This window comes from Rhinatrema bivittatum, chromosome 7 (genome assembly GCF_901001135.1).
Source record: "Rhinatrema bivittatum chromosome 7, aRhiBiv1.1, whole genome shotgun sequence".
NCBI classification, from domain to species: Eukaryota; Metazoa; Chordata; class Amphibia; order Gymnophiona; family Rhinatrematidae; genus Rhinatrema; species Rhinatrema bivittatum.
In genome coordinates this window covers 203,196,180-203,214,145 of record NC_042621.1, presented here as the reverse complement: position 1 = coordinate 203,214,145, position 17,966 = coordinate 203,196,180, and the positions used below count along the sequence as shown (strand labels likewise).

The 17,966-nt window shown below is 40.5% G+C and overlaps 1 protein-coding gene across 1 annotated transcript in view; it reads left to right on the top strand.

Moving 5' to 3' along the window:
* The window catches only part of BICC1 (BicC family RNA binding protein 1), a 677,586-nt gene that overhangs the window by 603,494 nt on the left and 56,126 nt on the right, over nt 1–17,966 (top strand). The window contains exons 15-17 of the mRNA XM_029609769.1: nt 6,406–6,571; nt 8,605–8,644; nt 17,235–17,389. Of these exons, the coding sequence (XP_029465629.1) occupies nt 6,406–6,571; nt 8,605–8,644; nt 17,235–17,389 (361 nt within the window). The remainder of the gene's footprint in view (nt 1–6,405; nt 6,572–8,604; nt 8,645–17,234; nt 17,390–17,966) is intronic.

Below are 17,966 nucleotides of genomic sequence, written 5' to 3'. Positions count from 1 at the left end.
GACTCGCAGCCGAGCAGGGAATTGCAGCATGAAGGGCACCTTGTTTTGTATCAGCTTTGTACATAGGGAAGCAAATGCCTTCCGTTGAGCTACCACCAGTACTCCCTTCATATTCCAATGTGCGTTTTGTCCTATAAGCAAGCAGAACTTCCATTTTATGTGCAGAGTTTAGAAACTTCGCAATGACCTGGTGCAGCCGAAAGGAGTTAGATTATCTTTGTCCCAGTCTGTGCGCTCGCTCTAGTTGTAGGGCGCCATGTTTCTGTGTATGGTCCAAAACTTGCGGAAGCCAGGTTTCCAATACTTCCAGCAGATTACTGTCCTTGATTGTTTCCAGGAAGGCGATAAATCTCAGATTACCCCATCGGGACCTATTCTCTAGGTCAGTGCTTCTCAACCTTTTTTCTGTCGGGACACATCTGACAGATGATGCTCACAGGCATGACACACTGAACACATGACCATCACCGAGCGAAATGTAAACATACATTCTGCATCCACAGGAACCCCTCCAACAATGGGTGCAGAGCAGAACTAAGACATTTCCTGTACAGCTCATCATACAAACAAAAGATATTCTGGTTCTTGTATCATCTCAGTAACAGCAACACAAACTCCCTCTACTACCAGGCAAATAGCTGTACTTATGAAAAGGCAGCAGTTCACCACTAATGCATGTCCTCTCGAAAAAACACCGCAAATAAGAGTGATACCTCTACGAGCTAGTAAAATAACTCACCTTTGTCACATAAACACATAACCGACCTTCACCAATGTGGAGGCAAAAGCTGGAATGGAAACCCCAAAAAGCCACTCTACATGCAGTGCAAAACTGGAAAAATGGAAACAGAAATATATTTCTTCCTGCACTAAGCAAAGTACAAAGATAGAAATGCACATTCCCAAAACTGACATATTATACATTTTGCACTCCATCACTCCAGCATGCCCCCATCATCCTTCACTTATCCAAATTAATTATTCCCTTTCAATAATTACTCCCTCACATTCACATACTTGCCCAACATTCCCTCACCTCCCCACATCCTCTCCTGTGCTCACTCTGCCCTTCTCAACTCTCCCTGCCCAGATACACCCAACCCCTTTTTCCCACCCTGCTCAGCAGCCCCCATACTCTCTCTCTGTCTCCCACCTCTCCCTGCCCAGCATCCCCAACCTCCTTTCCTGTATGCCCACATGGTGAGGAGAGCATCAGCAGCGTCACTTTTAAAAGAAACTTATCCATACCTGTTTATTGCAGGAATGAACTTCACTCATACATCTCAGGTATGCTGGATATGCTTTCAATCTCTCAGATTTACTGCTTGTTCTTTTCTTAACACTTGCATTGTGCCAAGTGACCTGCCTCCTGGACTTCATAGGGTATAAGTACAGGCAACATATCCAAGTGTTCTTAGAGATTCTTTATAATCAAGTTGGTGGTGATCTTTAATTGTAATTAATGCTATATCTTTCTGCAACCTTTTTTTGTCTCCGATTCATGTTTTGGTTCTTGATGATCTCTTTCCATACGTAACACAGTAGGTGCTTGGCATTGCTAACAGGAGTTTAAGTACCATTCTTGCATTTTTCTCCTTTACTACAAAATCCATTTTGCTTGCATCAAGTTTTTTCAGTTGGAATGTGAATGTCCCATGTGATCACAACTTCTTCAGTCTCTACAATTCTATCAGGTACACTTGGATGTTCTTTTTAAATCAGGATGGATGGTAGAGTCCAGTATAAGTAGACTATTTCTTTAGCTTTGTACACCTTTTTTTGAGTCTCTGACTGTACCTCTTGGTAACTGATGAGCTCTTTCCATATGTAGCACATTACTTACTTGGTACTGATGCTCCTGTCAGCAATGCCATGCTTGTCTTTTTCTCCTTTACTACAATGTCCAGTTTGCTTGCATAAAGCTTTTATGAAATGCTCTTTTTAAATCAGGATAGTAGTGACCAGTATAAATAGACTACTTCTGTAGTTTTCTACAACCTTTTTTTGGGTCTTTGACTGTACCTCTTGGTAATTAATGAGCTCTCTCTATAAGTAACACAGGTATTGATGCTCCAATTAGTAATGCCATTGTTTCTTTCTCCTTTAGCAGTGTCAAGCATTCTTGCATACAGCTTCTTCTTAATTGGAATGGGAATGTCCCAACAAAATAAGTGAACCTTGTCTGAACACACTGTTATTGAAATTAGTTATTAAAAACAATTAAAAAAAAAAAAAGTCTTTGCATACTGCTTCAAGGCTGAGGAATCCTTTGATTTGCCCTGCCATAGCTGCTGCACCATCAGAGCAAATAGAAACACAGTAATGCCAAAGCAGATTGTTTTCTCGAAAGTATTTACTGCATTAAAAATATCAGCACCAATTGTTCTTGCCTTTAGCTCTCGACAAAACAGAAATTGTTCCATAATTTCTGATCCTTCCACAAATCTTACAAAGGAGATTAACTGAGCTTTGCCACTGATATCTGTGCTTTCATCTAATTGCAAGGCAAACTTTTTACTTGCCTGCAATTTTAGATTAACATTACTTTCAATATCCTTAGACATGTCAATGAATTGTCATTTGACAAGGGCACCTTTGAAACTTCTTCCGCTGCTGCAGAACCAAGCATTATTTGAACAATTTTTTGCATGCTGGTAAAATCAGTTCCTACCTAATATTATGTGCTTTCTTTTTTTCAGCTATTAATTTTGCAACTTTGAACGAAGCCAAGAGAGCTTTCTCAGATATCGTCAAAAGTTTTTTCATCATATTGGAGGTTTTTTTAAATGAGAAAAGGAGGCGACGAAAGTAAGCTACTGACTCATGGGCAACATGTTTATGGTTCTGCTCTAAATGCCTCTTAAGTTTGTTGGGTACCATTGATTGGTTTGACAGATTCATGCCACACACAAGACACTGTGGTTTGGGATTGTCTTCTTTTCCGGTCCATGTAAAGCCAAATTTTAAATACCCCTCACTGTATTTACGACAATGTGCTTTTCCAGTTTTTGATTTGATATCTGTGACATCACTAACAGACATTCACGTCTGCACTGCTGCTCTCATCCAGTGAAACTGCACTACTTGAGCTTGGTTGTTCGAGTCTGGCTTTTTTTTTTTTTTATTACAAATTTATCCATGGCTGTTGTAAAATCTATAAGAATGTAAAAAACTAATAATAGTAACAGAAATGAAGGAGGAAATGAAATATTCACTCAGAAGCAAAGCATGCAATTCACAAACATCTACTACTACAGAAACATTGATCTGAGTTAAGTTCCATGCCGTGTTCAGCCTCTTCCTCAGGCAGAACACAGATAGAGCCTCACCAGATACAAATTAAAGTAACTGTAAAGTTAGTTTTTGTTGCACTGCATACAGTCTAGCTTCTTGCTGTTTCCAGTTCAGTTTTTATCTGCACACTTCTGATTATTCATTGCTCATACAAACAAAATGAAGAAGTGTAAAACAAATGTAAAACTATACAAATAAACAATACATGTTTCAAAAAAGCTGATGAATAGAATATCCAGTAATTAAAAACTCATTTAAAAATTTTCCAAATACAAATAAATTTCAAAACAGCAGACACATCACATAATACCCAATAATTAAAACAGCAGTCAATCAAGAAAAACAACCTTTAAGAAAGCCACTCATATAAAAAGTTAAAAATTCTTCAAATACCAATAAATTATTTCAAAACAGCAGACACATCACATAATACCCGATAATTAAAACAGCAGTCAATCAAGAAAAATAACTTTAAGAAAGCCACCTTTACTTACCCTCTCCAGCAAGTCTCCTACTCCTCTCCCTTGCAGGCCAGTAGATGAGTAGAACACACCAGAAGCAGCAGTAGCTGCTGAAGCTTGATCCTCAGGATCCTTAGCCTTAGGGCCTAAATCAGGCCACTTTCCTCAACCTTGGAGGGGTAGGCAACCCCCCCCCCCCTCTGGAAACTAAAAGCCAATAAAATATATGACCAGTGTCTTTTTCACACACATACCAGTCACCCCCCCCCCCCCCCCCAACCACCTCTTTCTCTCCCACCAGTCATCCTAATCAGTCTCTTTCACACACTAATCACCTCCCCCAACCAATCTTTTACACACTAGTCGCCTCCAACCATTGTCTCTCTCACACACATACACGTCACCTCCCTGACCAGTTTCGCTCGCTCACACACACACCTGTCATCACCTCCTCCCCCACTCCATCCCCAACCTTCACCAATGTTCATTTCAGATTGGAAAATTGATTCACAGTTCCCCTGCTTTCCAGTCTTCCCCTGCCTCAGAGTGCCTCTTAGCCAGGCTGCATTGGGGAGGAGCCAGGGTCAGAAGCATGAGCTTTTGTCCCTGCAGCACTCCCCATCCTTGACCTAGTACAAGCACTAAAATGCTGCTTTTTCTCCCCTGTTTCTTAGGACCCCCTACCTCCCCTTTCCCCAGCTCCAGTTTTGTATGCTGCTTGAACCTGGTGGCTGTCTCCCCTCATCATGGGGACAGCTCCTCCCATGAGCCCCGGCAATTCTCGGGTAAGGAGCATAGTTCCTAAACCTACACCAACTCGGCAAATGGGACCTGGAAGCATGGGGTAGGAGGAGAGGGAGAGACTGGCCCCGACCCCCAGCCTGAATATTTTTTTTCTCACATTCCGTTGTCAGCAGGCAGCACTCGCAAGGCAGCGCGGAGACCAGGCACAAAGTCTCAAATAGGCTGCACGGCCGCGGCTTGCTACTACTAACCCAACGTTCCTGAGAGGGTGGGGGAGAAAGAGACTGTTCGCTGGGCAGAAACTTCTTAACCATTGCCCCGTACTGGTCCCCGCAGCTGATAAGACACACATAGGCTGCAACGCCACAGGGCCTCTTTCTCCCCCACGTGTAGTAGCAAGCCGCCGGCCATGCAACCTATTTGAGACTTTGTGCCTGTCCCCGCTGCTTCCTGAGTGCTGCCTGCTGACAACGGAATGTGAGAAAAAAAAATATTCAGGCTGGGGGTCGGGGCCAGTCTCTCCCTCTCCTCCTACCCCATGCTTCCAGGGCCCATCTATTTTTTCAAACGTTATTCTCTCCGGTGTCCCCCTTTTTATCCCCAACCCACCCTGTTGCAGGGTCCCTTCTCCCCCACCCTCTCCAGAAATGCTGCTGAAAAGTAGTGAGCCGCAGCCGCGCAGCCTGTTTCAATCTAGCTACCTACTGCGGGGACCAGGATGGCGGCAATGGGGACAGGGCAGCCTCGAGACAGCTTGCTTTACTGACTGTGAGGAACACTCGGGCTGCTACCCTTCCCGGTCTCCTTGGTGAAGATTCTGGATCCCAAACAGCTGTTAATTTTTGCGCATGCGTTGAAATAAACACATTTTCCGACGCAGTGTGTAGAAGGGGAGGAGCTCACCATGGTGCCGTGCAGCAGGAGGCAAAAACTTTCAGCGGCCACGACACACCAGTTGAGAACCACTGCTCTAGGTCATCTATCTTTTTTGCCTGCTTTTCATTTTCAGCCTTCAACTCGATGACCTGTTCCTCAAGATGAGTTATCCGGTCTTCAGCTGTTGAGATCTGAATTTCCGCTTCATGGAGGCGCGTAGTAGATTCTGTAAAAAGCTGGCTCATATCTTCAAATTTCTGATACAATTTATCGAACTTCTCGTCCAGCGCCGAGACTACGGCCTCCACAATCTCCATGACTTTCCCATCGCGGCATTCGGGGGACGAGGGGGAACCAGCCGCCGGCACCATTTTGAGTTCTGTTTGGCGGTACTTGTCCGGGCCTAGGCGTTGCGGTTTTGCTGTCATTCATTGCAATTCAGGAGCAATTCAGAGTCCAAAACGTCCCCAACAAGTTCAGTGAGTTTCCCGGTCTTGTTATATCACTATTATCGGTGAGGAGAATGGAAAAAAAAAGGCGCCTTACCTGGCTGAGTACAGACATGGTCTCTGGCTGTGGAGGGAGAGGGCATCTGCCTCACTGCTGTGCTCTGCTTCTTGCACCCATTGCCTTTCAGTTGCTTAAGCAGCTAAGTCCACGCCAGCTGAAAATCAGCTAACTGACCAAGGCACTCATCTGAGGGCCATAGAAATCACCTCAAGAATTCTCAACTAGGGGAGGGACCAGTTGGTATCACTTCAGGAGAACGGGGCAAATTTACTTTCCTTATTTCTCCCTTTTTCAAATTGAAGCAATCCCCAGTAAGGAGATGCACGTTCACCATCTGCTGGAGACAGAGAATACTGGCAGGCTGATGTCCCTGCAGAGGTATATATACTGTGACATCAGTTTGCTCCGTCTTCATCTCTGGTAGAGGTACATAACCCACTTGTTCTGGATTCACCTGACTGAATGCTAAGAAAAATAAAATTTGGCAAAACACAAACAATCTTGTATTTGTATTTTGCAGCACCACTGATAGATTGCGGTCAGATTCTGAATTGAGTGCTGCTGAGGGTCCTGTAGCAGATAAAAAGGCTCCTGGGAGTGAACGAGCAGCAGAAAGGGCAGCTGCTGCCCAGCAAAATTCAGAGAGAGTACGTCTCGCCCCTCAGCCATCATATGTCAACATGCAGGTCTGGCTTTCATGCAATCTCACTGCATCAGCATGTAAATGGAAACATAGTCTTGGAAGATAAAAGATGAGGAATAGTTATAGGATTTTGTTTGTATTGCATTAGAAGTCATCTGCAAGGAGGCGGTTTGGTCAGTAAATTTTCCTTTTTTTGTTAAATCTACCATATGGACAGAGAAGAAAAATTGATTGTTGCATATACTTTCCATAGAAAGCATTTGAATCAATTCCATTTTATAGAAACAAATCTTTGGTGACTTTCAATAAAGTTTACATAAGAAATTATGTGCAACTCAGATTGGGGGAAATGTTTTAAGAGGCAATTGCAAGATGGCTTGGACAAGGACTATTTATTTATTTATTTATAATTTTTATATACCGATGTTCCTGTATAGCATACATATCGCACCGGTTTACAAGGAACTGAACAGTCGCCTCAGGGGCGGAATACATTAACATAGGTGGACAGGAAAACTTTTAGGGAGACATTCATAAATAACAATTTAGTTATTTTATATTTACCTTTTGTGACACTTAAAAGCAGATCACATTCAGGTACTGCAGATATTTTCCTATCCCCAGAGGGTTTACAATTGGGGCCGGTAACTTTCAAATTGGCGCACGTGCGTGCATTTGTGCACGTACGTTGGCCTGCACCCAGGTACAGTCATTTTATAACATACATGCACATATGTGCTCATGTTATAAAATAGTCTGGCCATGCACGTGCACATCAAATTTGAAGTGGGTGTGCGCATGTGCACACACATCCCGATTCTACCATGTAAATTGGGGGATTTTTAAAGGGGTGCATGGCAGCACCAATCCCAGTTTTACCAGTTTGCTCTGTTTAGAAATAAGTCCTTCATGCCCGCCCAGTTAGCCCCCATCATTAAAACCCCGATCTACCTAGTTTTCTTTAAATTTTAACTTACATGGGATCCATAGCAGAAGTAAAGTTATGTGCCAGGGGGCCTCAGCGCACACTGGGTAACATCAGTATTTACATGCACATTTTAGGTTCAAGCCCTGAAACAACCATGCCCCGCTACTTTTGAAAACTTTCGAGATGTGCTCTTTATGGGAGATTCGTGCATATCTCCGTGGATTTTAAAATCTGCTTGGTGCATGCGAGCCCGACTTTTTCACATATCCTCTAATTAATGTGCGCATTGGGATTTCAATATTCACCTCTTTTTATCTGAGACAGTGGAGGGTGAAGTGACTTGCCCAGTTCACAAGGAGTGTCTGCAGGATTTGAACCATGGCTTTCATCCTGCTTTTCTAATCCCTCAGCTGCTATTCAAGTTTATTACTAGGTAGTTTCACTAGCAGATAAAAATTTATAGTAACTCACTGAAATAGCTTAAATTCAGGAAATGGAAGGAGTGTTTCAAGATAACCTTAGCAACTTGGGAGTAATGATTGAAGAATTTGGTGTTATAAGTCTCTCACTAGTCTTCTCTCTTGGGAGAACAGCATGGTTTTCTCTGACCCATTACAAAGGGTTTGAATCATTAAAGACATTCACTCTGTTTGTATCTATGGGAAAAGCAATTGATGAATCAGGCCCAAAGAAGATTAGATTAAGAAAATAGTTATCAGGTTAATGATTACTTGCATTTTATAGATTAGCAACTAGCATGGAGGGTACCTACCCAATTGGAATAGGCTAGTGTACTATTGAGGAAAAAAGCTCACAGTTTATATGCTGTGTGCTTAGAAAAAGGAATTATCATATAATGAGTGATAGTCATATTAGTTACATTTACTACTGAGACTAGCATTACTTCATTCAAATAAAATGCTTACAATTGTAATGCATTAATTATCCTAACATGCTAATTTAAATGAAGGTTTTAATATATTGTGCTTCATTAATTTACCATTCCATTATTGTGTAGGACTTAGCATTCAGCCTAGGTAAAATCATGGACCACATTCAAAACCTTTGTTTTGTTTTTGAAAGGAGCTCAATACTGAACTGGCATTTAGTTACTGTGACAATCGTCATCTTCTCTCTTTCATTTTTAGGCATTTGACTATGAACAGAAGAAGCTCTTAGCAACCAAAGGTATGTGGTTCAAGTGTGACCTTTATTGTAGTACTATTTGTCAGCTCATCAGAAAGGGGGAAGTTGCTGCTTTAGTTTAGTTGAGTGATATAATAACCTGTCTATAATTTTTACTTTTATACAAAATACAGAAAATTATATGAAAACATTTTTATTCTTAATAAGATACACAAAAAGTTCAGGAACAATTTACAATTAATTCATCTAAAAGTAATAAGATCACACACCCATACAACCATTCACACAAAATTAAAACCAAATCTAGCCAAGTTTTCTAAATATCTCCCAACATGTTTTGCTATACAAAGCTTTTTCAGGGGAGTTAACTTTAATCACATATGACAACTGAATTGATGTTCCTGTTCATTTTTGAAAATGGCACGTTCTTATACTTCTTTATCTCAAACACTGATCCATTTCTTCAAATGATAAATCATATACATGTATCCTTCCAAGTCTATTTATAAAAATATATAATAAATTTATCAAAAAAACAATTACAATACAAAAATAGAAAAAAACCTCAAATCCTGATCTATGCTCATATACATCAACAAAAGGCAACCTTCCTTCAATTTTTCACACAGTTTGTATCTGTAAAAATCAAATATATATTGAAGGAAACTTTATCTATATATAATTGAGCATAGAATTACAAAAATGGGAAAAGTTGAAACACAGATACAGATAGTGTTGGCTGGGTGACAATAAAGGAGGCAGCTTTTTTTTTGGTACAACATAATTCTAGAATTCCAGTTTATGTACTTCCTAAAGTACATAAATCCTTGGTTTCCCCTCCTGGAAGACCTATTGTTTCTGGAGCCTTTGTCAATTTTTGTGGATCATTTTTTGCAACAGTTTGTATCTTTAGCAAGCTCCTACATTAGAGACTCCTCTCACTTTATTAAGGTGTTGGATGCCCTTCCCAGGATGGACAGAATCAGTGTTTTTTGATGTCTATGGTTATTGAATCACTATATTCTAGTATTCCGCAGGTGGCCACCATTCAGTTGATAGATCAGATATTGGAGACCCAGACTTAGAAGTCCCCACTCACTTTCTGGTACAATTGGCATCAATTGCTTTAGCCAAAAATTACTTTTTGTTCAAAGATGAGTTCATGGGATTGCAATAGGGGCCACTATGGCCCCCAATTTGACGTGTTTGTGTCACTTCTTTTGAAAAGTGATATGTTTATACGTCGTCTTTGTTTAAGTTTAAGGTGTGGTGCCGTTATATTGACAACATTTTCATTATCTGGTCAGGATCACATACTAATTTTGATGAATTTTTTGAACAGTTAAATCAGTATACCAATTTGAAATTTACATATAGCATACATACACATCATATCTTTTTTAGATATGATGATACATATTGATGGGGGTGTTCTCTCTACTGAGTTGCATAGAAAAGCAACTGATAAAAATGTCTTTTTACATTTTAGTAGTTTTCACCCTAAATACATTAGGGAGAACATCCCGATCAGTCAATTTTTTCGAGTGAGAAAAGTTTGTTCAAGGATTTTGTTCAAGGATTTTAAAAAGCATGCTGGAGACCTTTGTAAGAGATTTTTAGCCAGAGGGTACCTGAATCATGTAGCTCATCAGGCTTACAAGAGGGCATGATTTATTAACAGAGATCTTCTTTTGACCCCATTGAAGTCTCCTGATCCTCCATCTCTAGTTTGTGTTTTGCCGTTTTCCAATCAAGTTGGGGATTTAATTCAGATCATTAAAAAAAACAAAAAAAAAAGGCATTTAGTACAAGGTTTTCCAGGTTTGAAAGATTTACCGTTTTTTTCCATAAATCAAGGAATTTAAGAGATATTTTGGTACATTCGGACATGATAGCATTAGATGCATTGGATAGATCATTAGTGGGACATAGTCCTTGTATGAATTGTTGGGTATGTAGATTATCTTTATCAGTGAAATCTTTTATTCACCCTGTATTTGGAAAAGAGATTTTTTTTAGATCTAGGACAACGTGTCAATCAGTGTCGTTCATATATATTGTCCGTTGTCCTTGTAATCTTTTCTATGTTGGTAAAACCACTAGAAAGTTAAAAACACGTATTGCAGAACATTGTAGTAGGATTCGTAATTTGGTTGCAAGTGCTCCTCTTGTTGAGCGTTGGCAACAATATCGACATTCTATGGATGATCTTCAGTTTTTTGTGCTTCATCAAATAATTAGCAGAACGGGTGGAGAGATTAATAAGACCATGTTACGAGTTGAACAGCATTAGATCATTTTCTTGAAAACTCTTGTTCCAAATGGTTTAAATGACAAGATTGATTGGGTGGCATGTTTCTAAATTAATGATTCATGATTGGCCCTCCCATACTATATAATCTGATTGGACGGTGTTAGTCATCTGTCTCAAAAATGACATTGCGGCACCAATGTGGTCGGTAAACTTTGCACCGAGGTGTGTTTTGGCTCTGTTTGGATCTTGAAAAATTTCAACTTTTCCCATTTTTATAATTCTATGCTCATAATTATATATAAAGTTTCCTTCAATATATATTTGATTTTTACAGATAGGAACTGTGTGAAAAATTGAAGGAAGGTTGTCTTTTGTTGATATATATGATCGGGATTTGAGGTTTGGGGGTTTTTTTTTTAAAAGATTTTCTTTCTATTTTTGTATTTTAATTGTTTTTTTGGATAAATTTATTATATATTTTTATAAATAGATTTGGAAGGATACACGTATATGATTTATCATTTGAAGAAATGGATCGGCGTTTGAGATAAAGAAGTATAAGAACATGCCATTTTCAAAAGTGCACAGAAACATCAATTTGATTGTGATTATGCAATTAAACTGAACTCCCCCGAAGAACCTTTGTTTAGCAAAACATGTTGGGAGATATTTAGAAAACTTGGTTGGATTTGGTTTTAATTTTGTGTGAATGGTTGTATGGGTGTGTGATCTTATTGCTATTAGATGAATTGTTAATTGTAAATTGTTCTTGAACTTTTTCTATGTGTATCTTATTAATTAAGAATAAACATTTTTTATATAATTTTCTGTATTTTGTATAAATAAAAGTAAAAATTGTAGACAGGCTTTATACCACTTTATTATTTTGAGATTATAATGTGTGTGATATATACATAAAATTGCCATACTTTTTGAAGTATATCCTTTAGTTTAGTTGAGAGCACATGTTGATTTCAAATATATTAAGGTGCCTGCTAGTATAATGTGCTGGAATATAAATGTATGTATTCAGTCTATTGTATTCAATCAGCTAATCCAATTCCAGTCTATCCAATATGTGTGTAGTAAGCAGATGCTGATCATCATTTATTTTATTTATTTAAATTCTTTTAATATACCGATGCTCAAGACGAAGGTCTTATCGTACCGGTTTACAGCGTAATCAGGGGTAACCAATTAAATAGAAGAAAGTTACAATGAACAAGGATTAACTATGAACAAGGGTTTACAGAACAGAAGAATTAAAAGCAAAGGAATTAGTTTAACATAACTCTAAAGTGTAAAGTAAGTAACAATCAACATATGATACTGGCTTAAGGCGATTGCCTAATAGGCAAAATTGAACTGTGTAAGGAATGATCCAGGGGAGGGGGGGGGGGGGGACTGTGAAAAATTAAGGGAAGAGTGTCTTCGATAGATGTGGAGTGATCCATCAAGGGAAGGCTTGCGAGAACAGCCAAGTTTTCAGTTTCTTTCTGAAGGAGAAAAGGGCATTGATCCTGGCGAAGTTCTGGGGGAAGTAGATTCCATTGACATGGTCCAGCAGTGGACAGGGCTTGTTTCTGAATAGAGGTGTGACTAGTGGATTTATTGGGGGGAGCTTGGAGAGATCCTTTGTATGCCGATCTGATCGGTCTTGTGGAAGCGTGAAGTTCGAGTGGTATTTTGAGTTGGAGTGTGGATTGATGGTAGATGGTCTTGTGGATGATGGACAGGGTCTTGAACAGTATTCTATAATTGATGGGTAACCAGTGTAAGTTTTTAAGGATTGGTGTGATATGGTCCTTACGGCGAGAGTTTGTAAGGATCCTGGCTGCGGCATTTTGAAGCATCTGTAGCGGTTTGGTTGAGGAGGATGGGAGGCCTAGGAGAAGCGCGTTGCAGTAATCGATCTTTGAAAACAGTATGGCTTGTAGGACTGAGCGGTAATCGTGAAAGTGAAGGAGGGGTCTTAGCTGTTTTAGAACATTTAGTTTGTGGAAGCATTCCTTAGTGGTGGTGTTAATGAACTTTTTGAGGTTCATTCTGGTGTCAAGAATAGCTCTGAGGTCTCTCACCTGGTTTACTAATGGTGAGAGTGGGTTGCTGATAAGGGGGTTATTGTCATTCGGAGAGATGAATACAAGTTCTGTTTTGGAAGTGCTAAGAACGAGATTGAGACTTGCAAGTAGGTGATTGATGGAAAGAAGGCAGTTGTTCCAGAAGTTCAGGGTGTTGGAGGTGGGATTGGTGATAGGGATTAAGAGCTGCACATCGTCAGCGTATATAAAGTGAATTAGGTTAAGACTTTCTAGTGGCTGGCATAAGGGAAGCAGATAGATATTAAACAGTGTGGGGGATAGCAAGGAACCCTGGGGTACACCATGATTGGAAGGGATGGGCTGGGATTCTTTGTCGTTTATTCTCACCTTGTAGTTCCTATTGTTGAGGAAAGATTTGAACCAATTGAGTGCTGAGCCTGTGATGCCGATTTCCGCAGATGGTTGATGAGGATTGCATGGTTTACTGTGTCGAGAAGGGCCATAAGGTAGGATTGGCCTTTGTCTAGGCCCATCAGGATGTTGTCTGTTAACGAGAGTAAAAGTGATTCCATGTTTAAGCGTTTCCAGAATCCAAACTGGGAAGGGTAGAGAATGTTGAGTCTCTAAGAAGTCTGTGAGTTGGTTGTTGACTAATTTTTCCATAAGTTTGGCAATGAATGGTAAGTTTGCGATGGGGCAAAAGTTTGCGGGGTTGGCTGGATCCAGGTTGGGTTTCTTTAGTAGGGGTTTTAGAGAAGCAGATTTCAAAGAGTCTGGGACAGATCCTTGAGCGAGGGAACAATTTATGATGTCTGCCAGTGGTTTGGCTATAGTGTTTGGAATGGTAAGTAAGAATTTAGTAGGTATCTGGTCAGTTGGATGTGACGATGGCTTCATTTTCTTGATTAAGGATTCAATTTCCAAGTAAGATGTGAGTTCAAATGATTCTAGTAGTGGTTTGTGAGTAGATGGTGATGGTTTGTAGATGGGAGGAGGCTGGGTGTTTGAGGTAGTCAGAGGTGCGAGTAAGTTGTTGATTTTCTTATCGAAGAATAATGCCAATTCGGTGGATTTGTATTGGGCGGCTTCTTCTGGGATGACTGGTGGAACAGGTGTAGTAAGGGCTGAGACATATGAAAATAGTGTTTTTGGGTCATACAGAAAGTTATGTATTTTTTTGGCATAGAAATCTCTTTGTGCGTAATATGGCGGTCCTGTAGTGGTTCATAGTGGTTTTATAGATGGTCTGATAGGCAGAGGAGGGATCCTTACGCCAACGTTGCTCTTTGTGTCGTAGGTCTTGTTTGAGGTTTTTTAGTACTATCGAGAACCAAGGTTTTTTGTTAGGATGTGCTGAATTGATTTCTTTGGAAATCATAGGGCAAATTTTATTTGCTACTGAGAGCGTGATGTTATGCCATGAAGTCATGGCAGTGTCGGCGGTGGAGAGGGTCAGGTTGGGTAGGTCCTTGGCCAGGTTGGCACTGAGGTCGTCCATGGAACATTGTTTTCTGAAATGGATTGTTGATTTGGAGATGAAGGGAGTCAGTTTCTTCTTTATTGATAGTTCAGTAGATATCAACGAATGATCTGACCAGGGGATGGGGGCACATGTGGGGGGGGGGGGGGGGGGGGGGGGGGGGGGGGAGGGCATTGGGTGAGATGGATTCTTTTAAGAAAATGAGGTCCAGAGTGTGGCCTGCTTTATAGGTGGGTTTGTTTATAATTTGTTCGAAGCCTATGGCCTGGAAAGAAGATAGGAGGGCTTCACAGTTGGGAGTAGGAGATGGGGAGTCAGCGTGGATGTTAGTCTCCTAAAATGATGGCTGGGGAGTCTGTATTGATGTGTTTGGCTATAATTTCAATGAGCGGAGAAGAGTCTGACTCTAGAAGCCCGGGGGGGGGGGGGGAGGCGTATATTAGACAAATTTGTAGCTGAATGGATTTGAATAATCCAATTTCTAGTTTATTCATCGATTTCAAGGTTTGATGTGATAGTCTCAGTTCTTTTTTTGCGGCTAACGGTATTCCGCCCCCTCTTTTTTTTAAGTCTGGGTGTAGAGAAGATGTCGTACAGTTGTAATGGGAGTTGATTAATTAAAGCAGTATCTGTGTTTTGCAACCAAGTTTTGGTGATTGCGCAGATATCAGGTTGGATGTCCAGGAGGTAGTCATTGAGGATGTGTGATTTTTTTTTTTTTTTTTAAGGGATTGAGAGTTGAGAAGCGTTAGGGTGAATAGAGAGAGGCCCAGGAATTGAGTTAGAGGAGAGGTCATGATGGGGATCAATGAACTCTTTGAGCATTGATGATTGAGAGTGGGTAGTTTATCTCTATTAAAGAATGGGTGTGAGATAATAAGGATGGGAAACGCTTGTATCCTGGTGATATTTTTGATTGAGTAGCCCCGGTGGGGGGTAGGGACGATATGGAAGAGTGCAGGAGGATGCTTGCTGAGGTCTGGATGAGTGCTGGAAGGTGCCTTGCTGAGGTCTGGATGAGATACAGTACATTAAGATGACCTCTGAGAGATTTTAATAGATTTAGTAGGTTTAGATGCTATTGAGGGTGATTGTTTGAGCAGGCTTATTGAAGCAGTTAAGAATGAAGTGGAATAGGCTTGTTGTAGCTGTCGAGGATGAGGTGGGTTTAATTGAAGGCTGTTATTGGATTGGCTGTTATGGTTGAGTGTTGGAACCAGAAAGTTAAGGTATTTGTAGATTGAGTAGTGCTACCGGTGTCTCAGAGCTGGAGGGGCAGGAATAGTGTGATCTGGTGTAAATAGAGTGGGGGATTGACTGTGTCAGCAGGAGAAGATTGAGGTGGCACTCCGGTGCTGCACGAAGGGGCGCACAAAGGGGCGGGCCCCTTTGTCGCGCACCTTCGGAGCGCAACGCCTAGCAGGTCTGGGATTTAAATGCCGGCAAGGGCTGCCCCTGATTGGTTGGTCCCTGTGACTGCTGATTCGGGGGCGGGTCGAGCTCTCCGACTCTACCTTTGGTAGAGTAGCCTAGTGGTTATAACAGTGGACTGTAAACAAGGGAAGTCAGAATTCAAATCTCGCTGCTGCTCCTTGTATCTTGAACAAGTCCCTTCACGCTTCATTCCTTTAAGTACCAATTTAGATTCTGAGCATTCTGGTAATGGAGAAATACTCGCAGTACCTGAGTTTAATTCACTTTGAAATGCCTGAAAAAGTGGAATATAAATCAAATATTTACTATACAATAAAGAATAATGAACTGAAGCAGCATATCCTGTTTGTTCATCTTGAAGAGCAATGCTATCATTTTAAGTACAAAGGCCCTTTATTTAAAAGCCCTAGTGTTTCATTTCTTTGGGGGGGGGGGGGGGGGGAGGAAGCTATGTATGATTTATTAATTACTCATGCATTTAAAGCTTCAGCTTTGTAGTTACCTTTTTACTTTATACTTTGTTGGCCTTATTACCATTTGATTTTTGCCCATGGTGACTTCAAGATGTATTAACATCTTTTAAAATTATAGGTACCCCACTATTTCCTAGTGTTGTGACTGTATACGTACTTTGGATGCATCTCTGTGGTGTTTTTGTATTGACACATGGAATAGCTACATCCCAATTTATTTAAACCATACCAGGAACAAAAGTATATTTTGTTTTAACAGAATTAAACAGAAGTGGATGATAATATGAAACAAAAATTGAATTATTTTAACTAGAAGTTCCACACAGAATTAATAGAGCCTGCTTTCCAGAATGTCTATGTGCATCTAGAAAAAAAAAATACTTATGTCAGATTCTTCTTGGCTGCTCTAACATCTCCTGAAAATTTAGAGTGGGTCAAATGCAGAATCAAAGTTATTAGGTGAAATAACTGTACATGCATATTTGTGGACTACATGGCTTCCCCCCCAAAAAATCCCCTTTCATGATCCTTGTAGACCCCATGACATGTCCTGAATATTTGGTGTGGATTGGATGAAAAAATAAAAAGTTATTAGATGGTGTTATTGCAGAAAAGTTTATTGGATGACATAATTGCATATCTGCATTCATGGAAAATACCAAATTCAGGCTCCTCTTAGCGCCCCTGACAACCATTGGTAATGTCACTAGGACACCAAGTGAGACAGTTATTAATGGGGGACAGACAGACACACACAGTGTGACCACATAAGTCATCTTTTGTTTCAAAAAGTAGGCTAAATATGTATCTAGTACTGTTACTTAAAACCTTGATAATGTCTATCCATTTAATGGGTTCAGTGAGAGGTATCTGCCTGCAAGCATTATTAGTATTTTATGTGAACACACAGATTACAGAAAAATGTATATCTTCCTTTTATTTTGTAAAGCTATGTTAAAAAAGCCAGTAGTGACAGAAGTAAGAACGCCAACAAATACTTGGAGTGGTCTTGGATTCTCCAAATCGATGCCTGCAGAAACTATCAAGGAGCTAAGAAGAGCAAATCATGTGCCTTATAAGCCAACTATGTCGACAACATATGAGGTATTGCTATGAACTGTATTTTCATGTTGTGTGAACAGCTTTGTGTTGGACACAGATACTGTGATCCTAAACCAACTCCCATTACACACCTATGACATTTTCTCCCAACCCAGACCGAAAAAAAGAGGTGGAGGACTACTCCTAATAGCCAAAAAAACCCTCAACCTCAGGCCCATCAAGACCTGCCCCCACCCCAAGCTTGAAGTTGGCCTATTCAGATCCACTGACCTTCAAATATGCATTGTTTACGCCCCCCCAGGCCTACTAGAACACAATCCCTCCCCCCTCATCGAAATCGTATCTAACAATATCAACAACGAAAAACCAGCCATTATACTGGGAGATTTCAATCTCCACGTTGACTCCTCTCCCCTCTCACCATCCTGTGAAACCATACTATCTGCCCTACAGGCCTTAGGCTTCTCCCAAATTATAACCACTCCCACACACAAAGCAGGGCACACCCTAGACCTCGTATTTATCAACTCTAACATTCAGGCCCCCTCACCACCCACATGTACCCCTGTACCATGGTCTGACCACTCCCTTATTGAATCCCATCTCACCATAAATACCA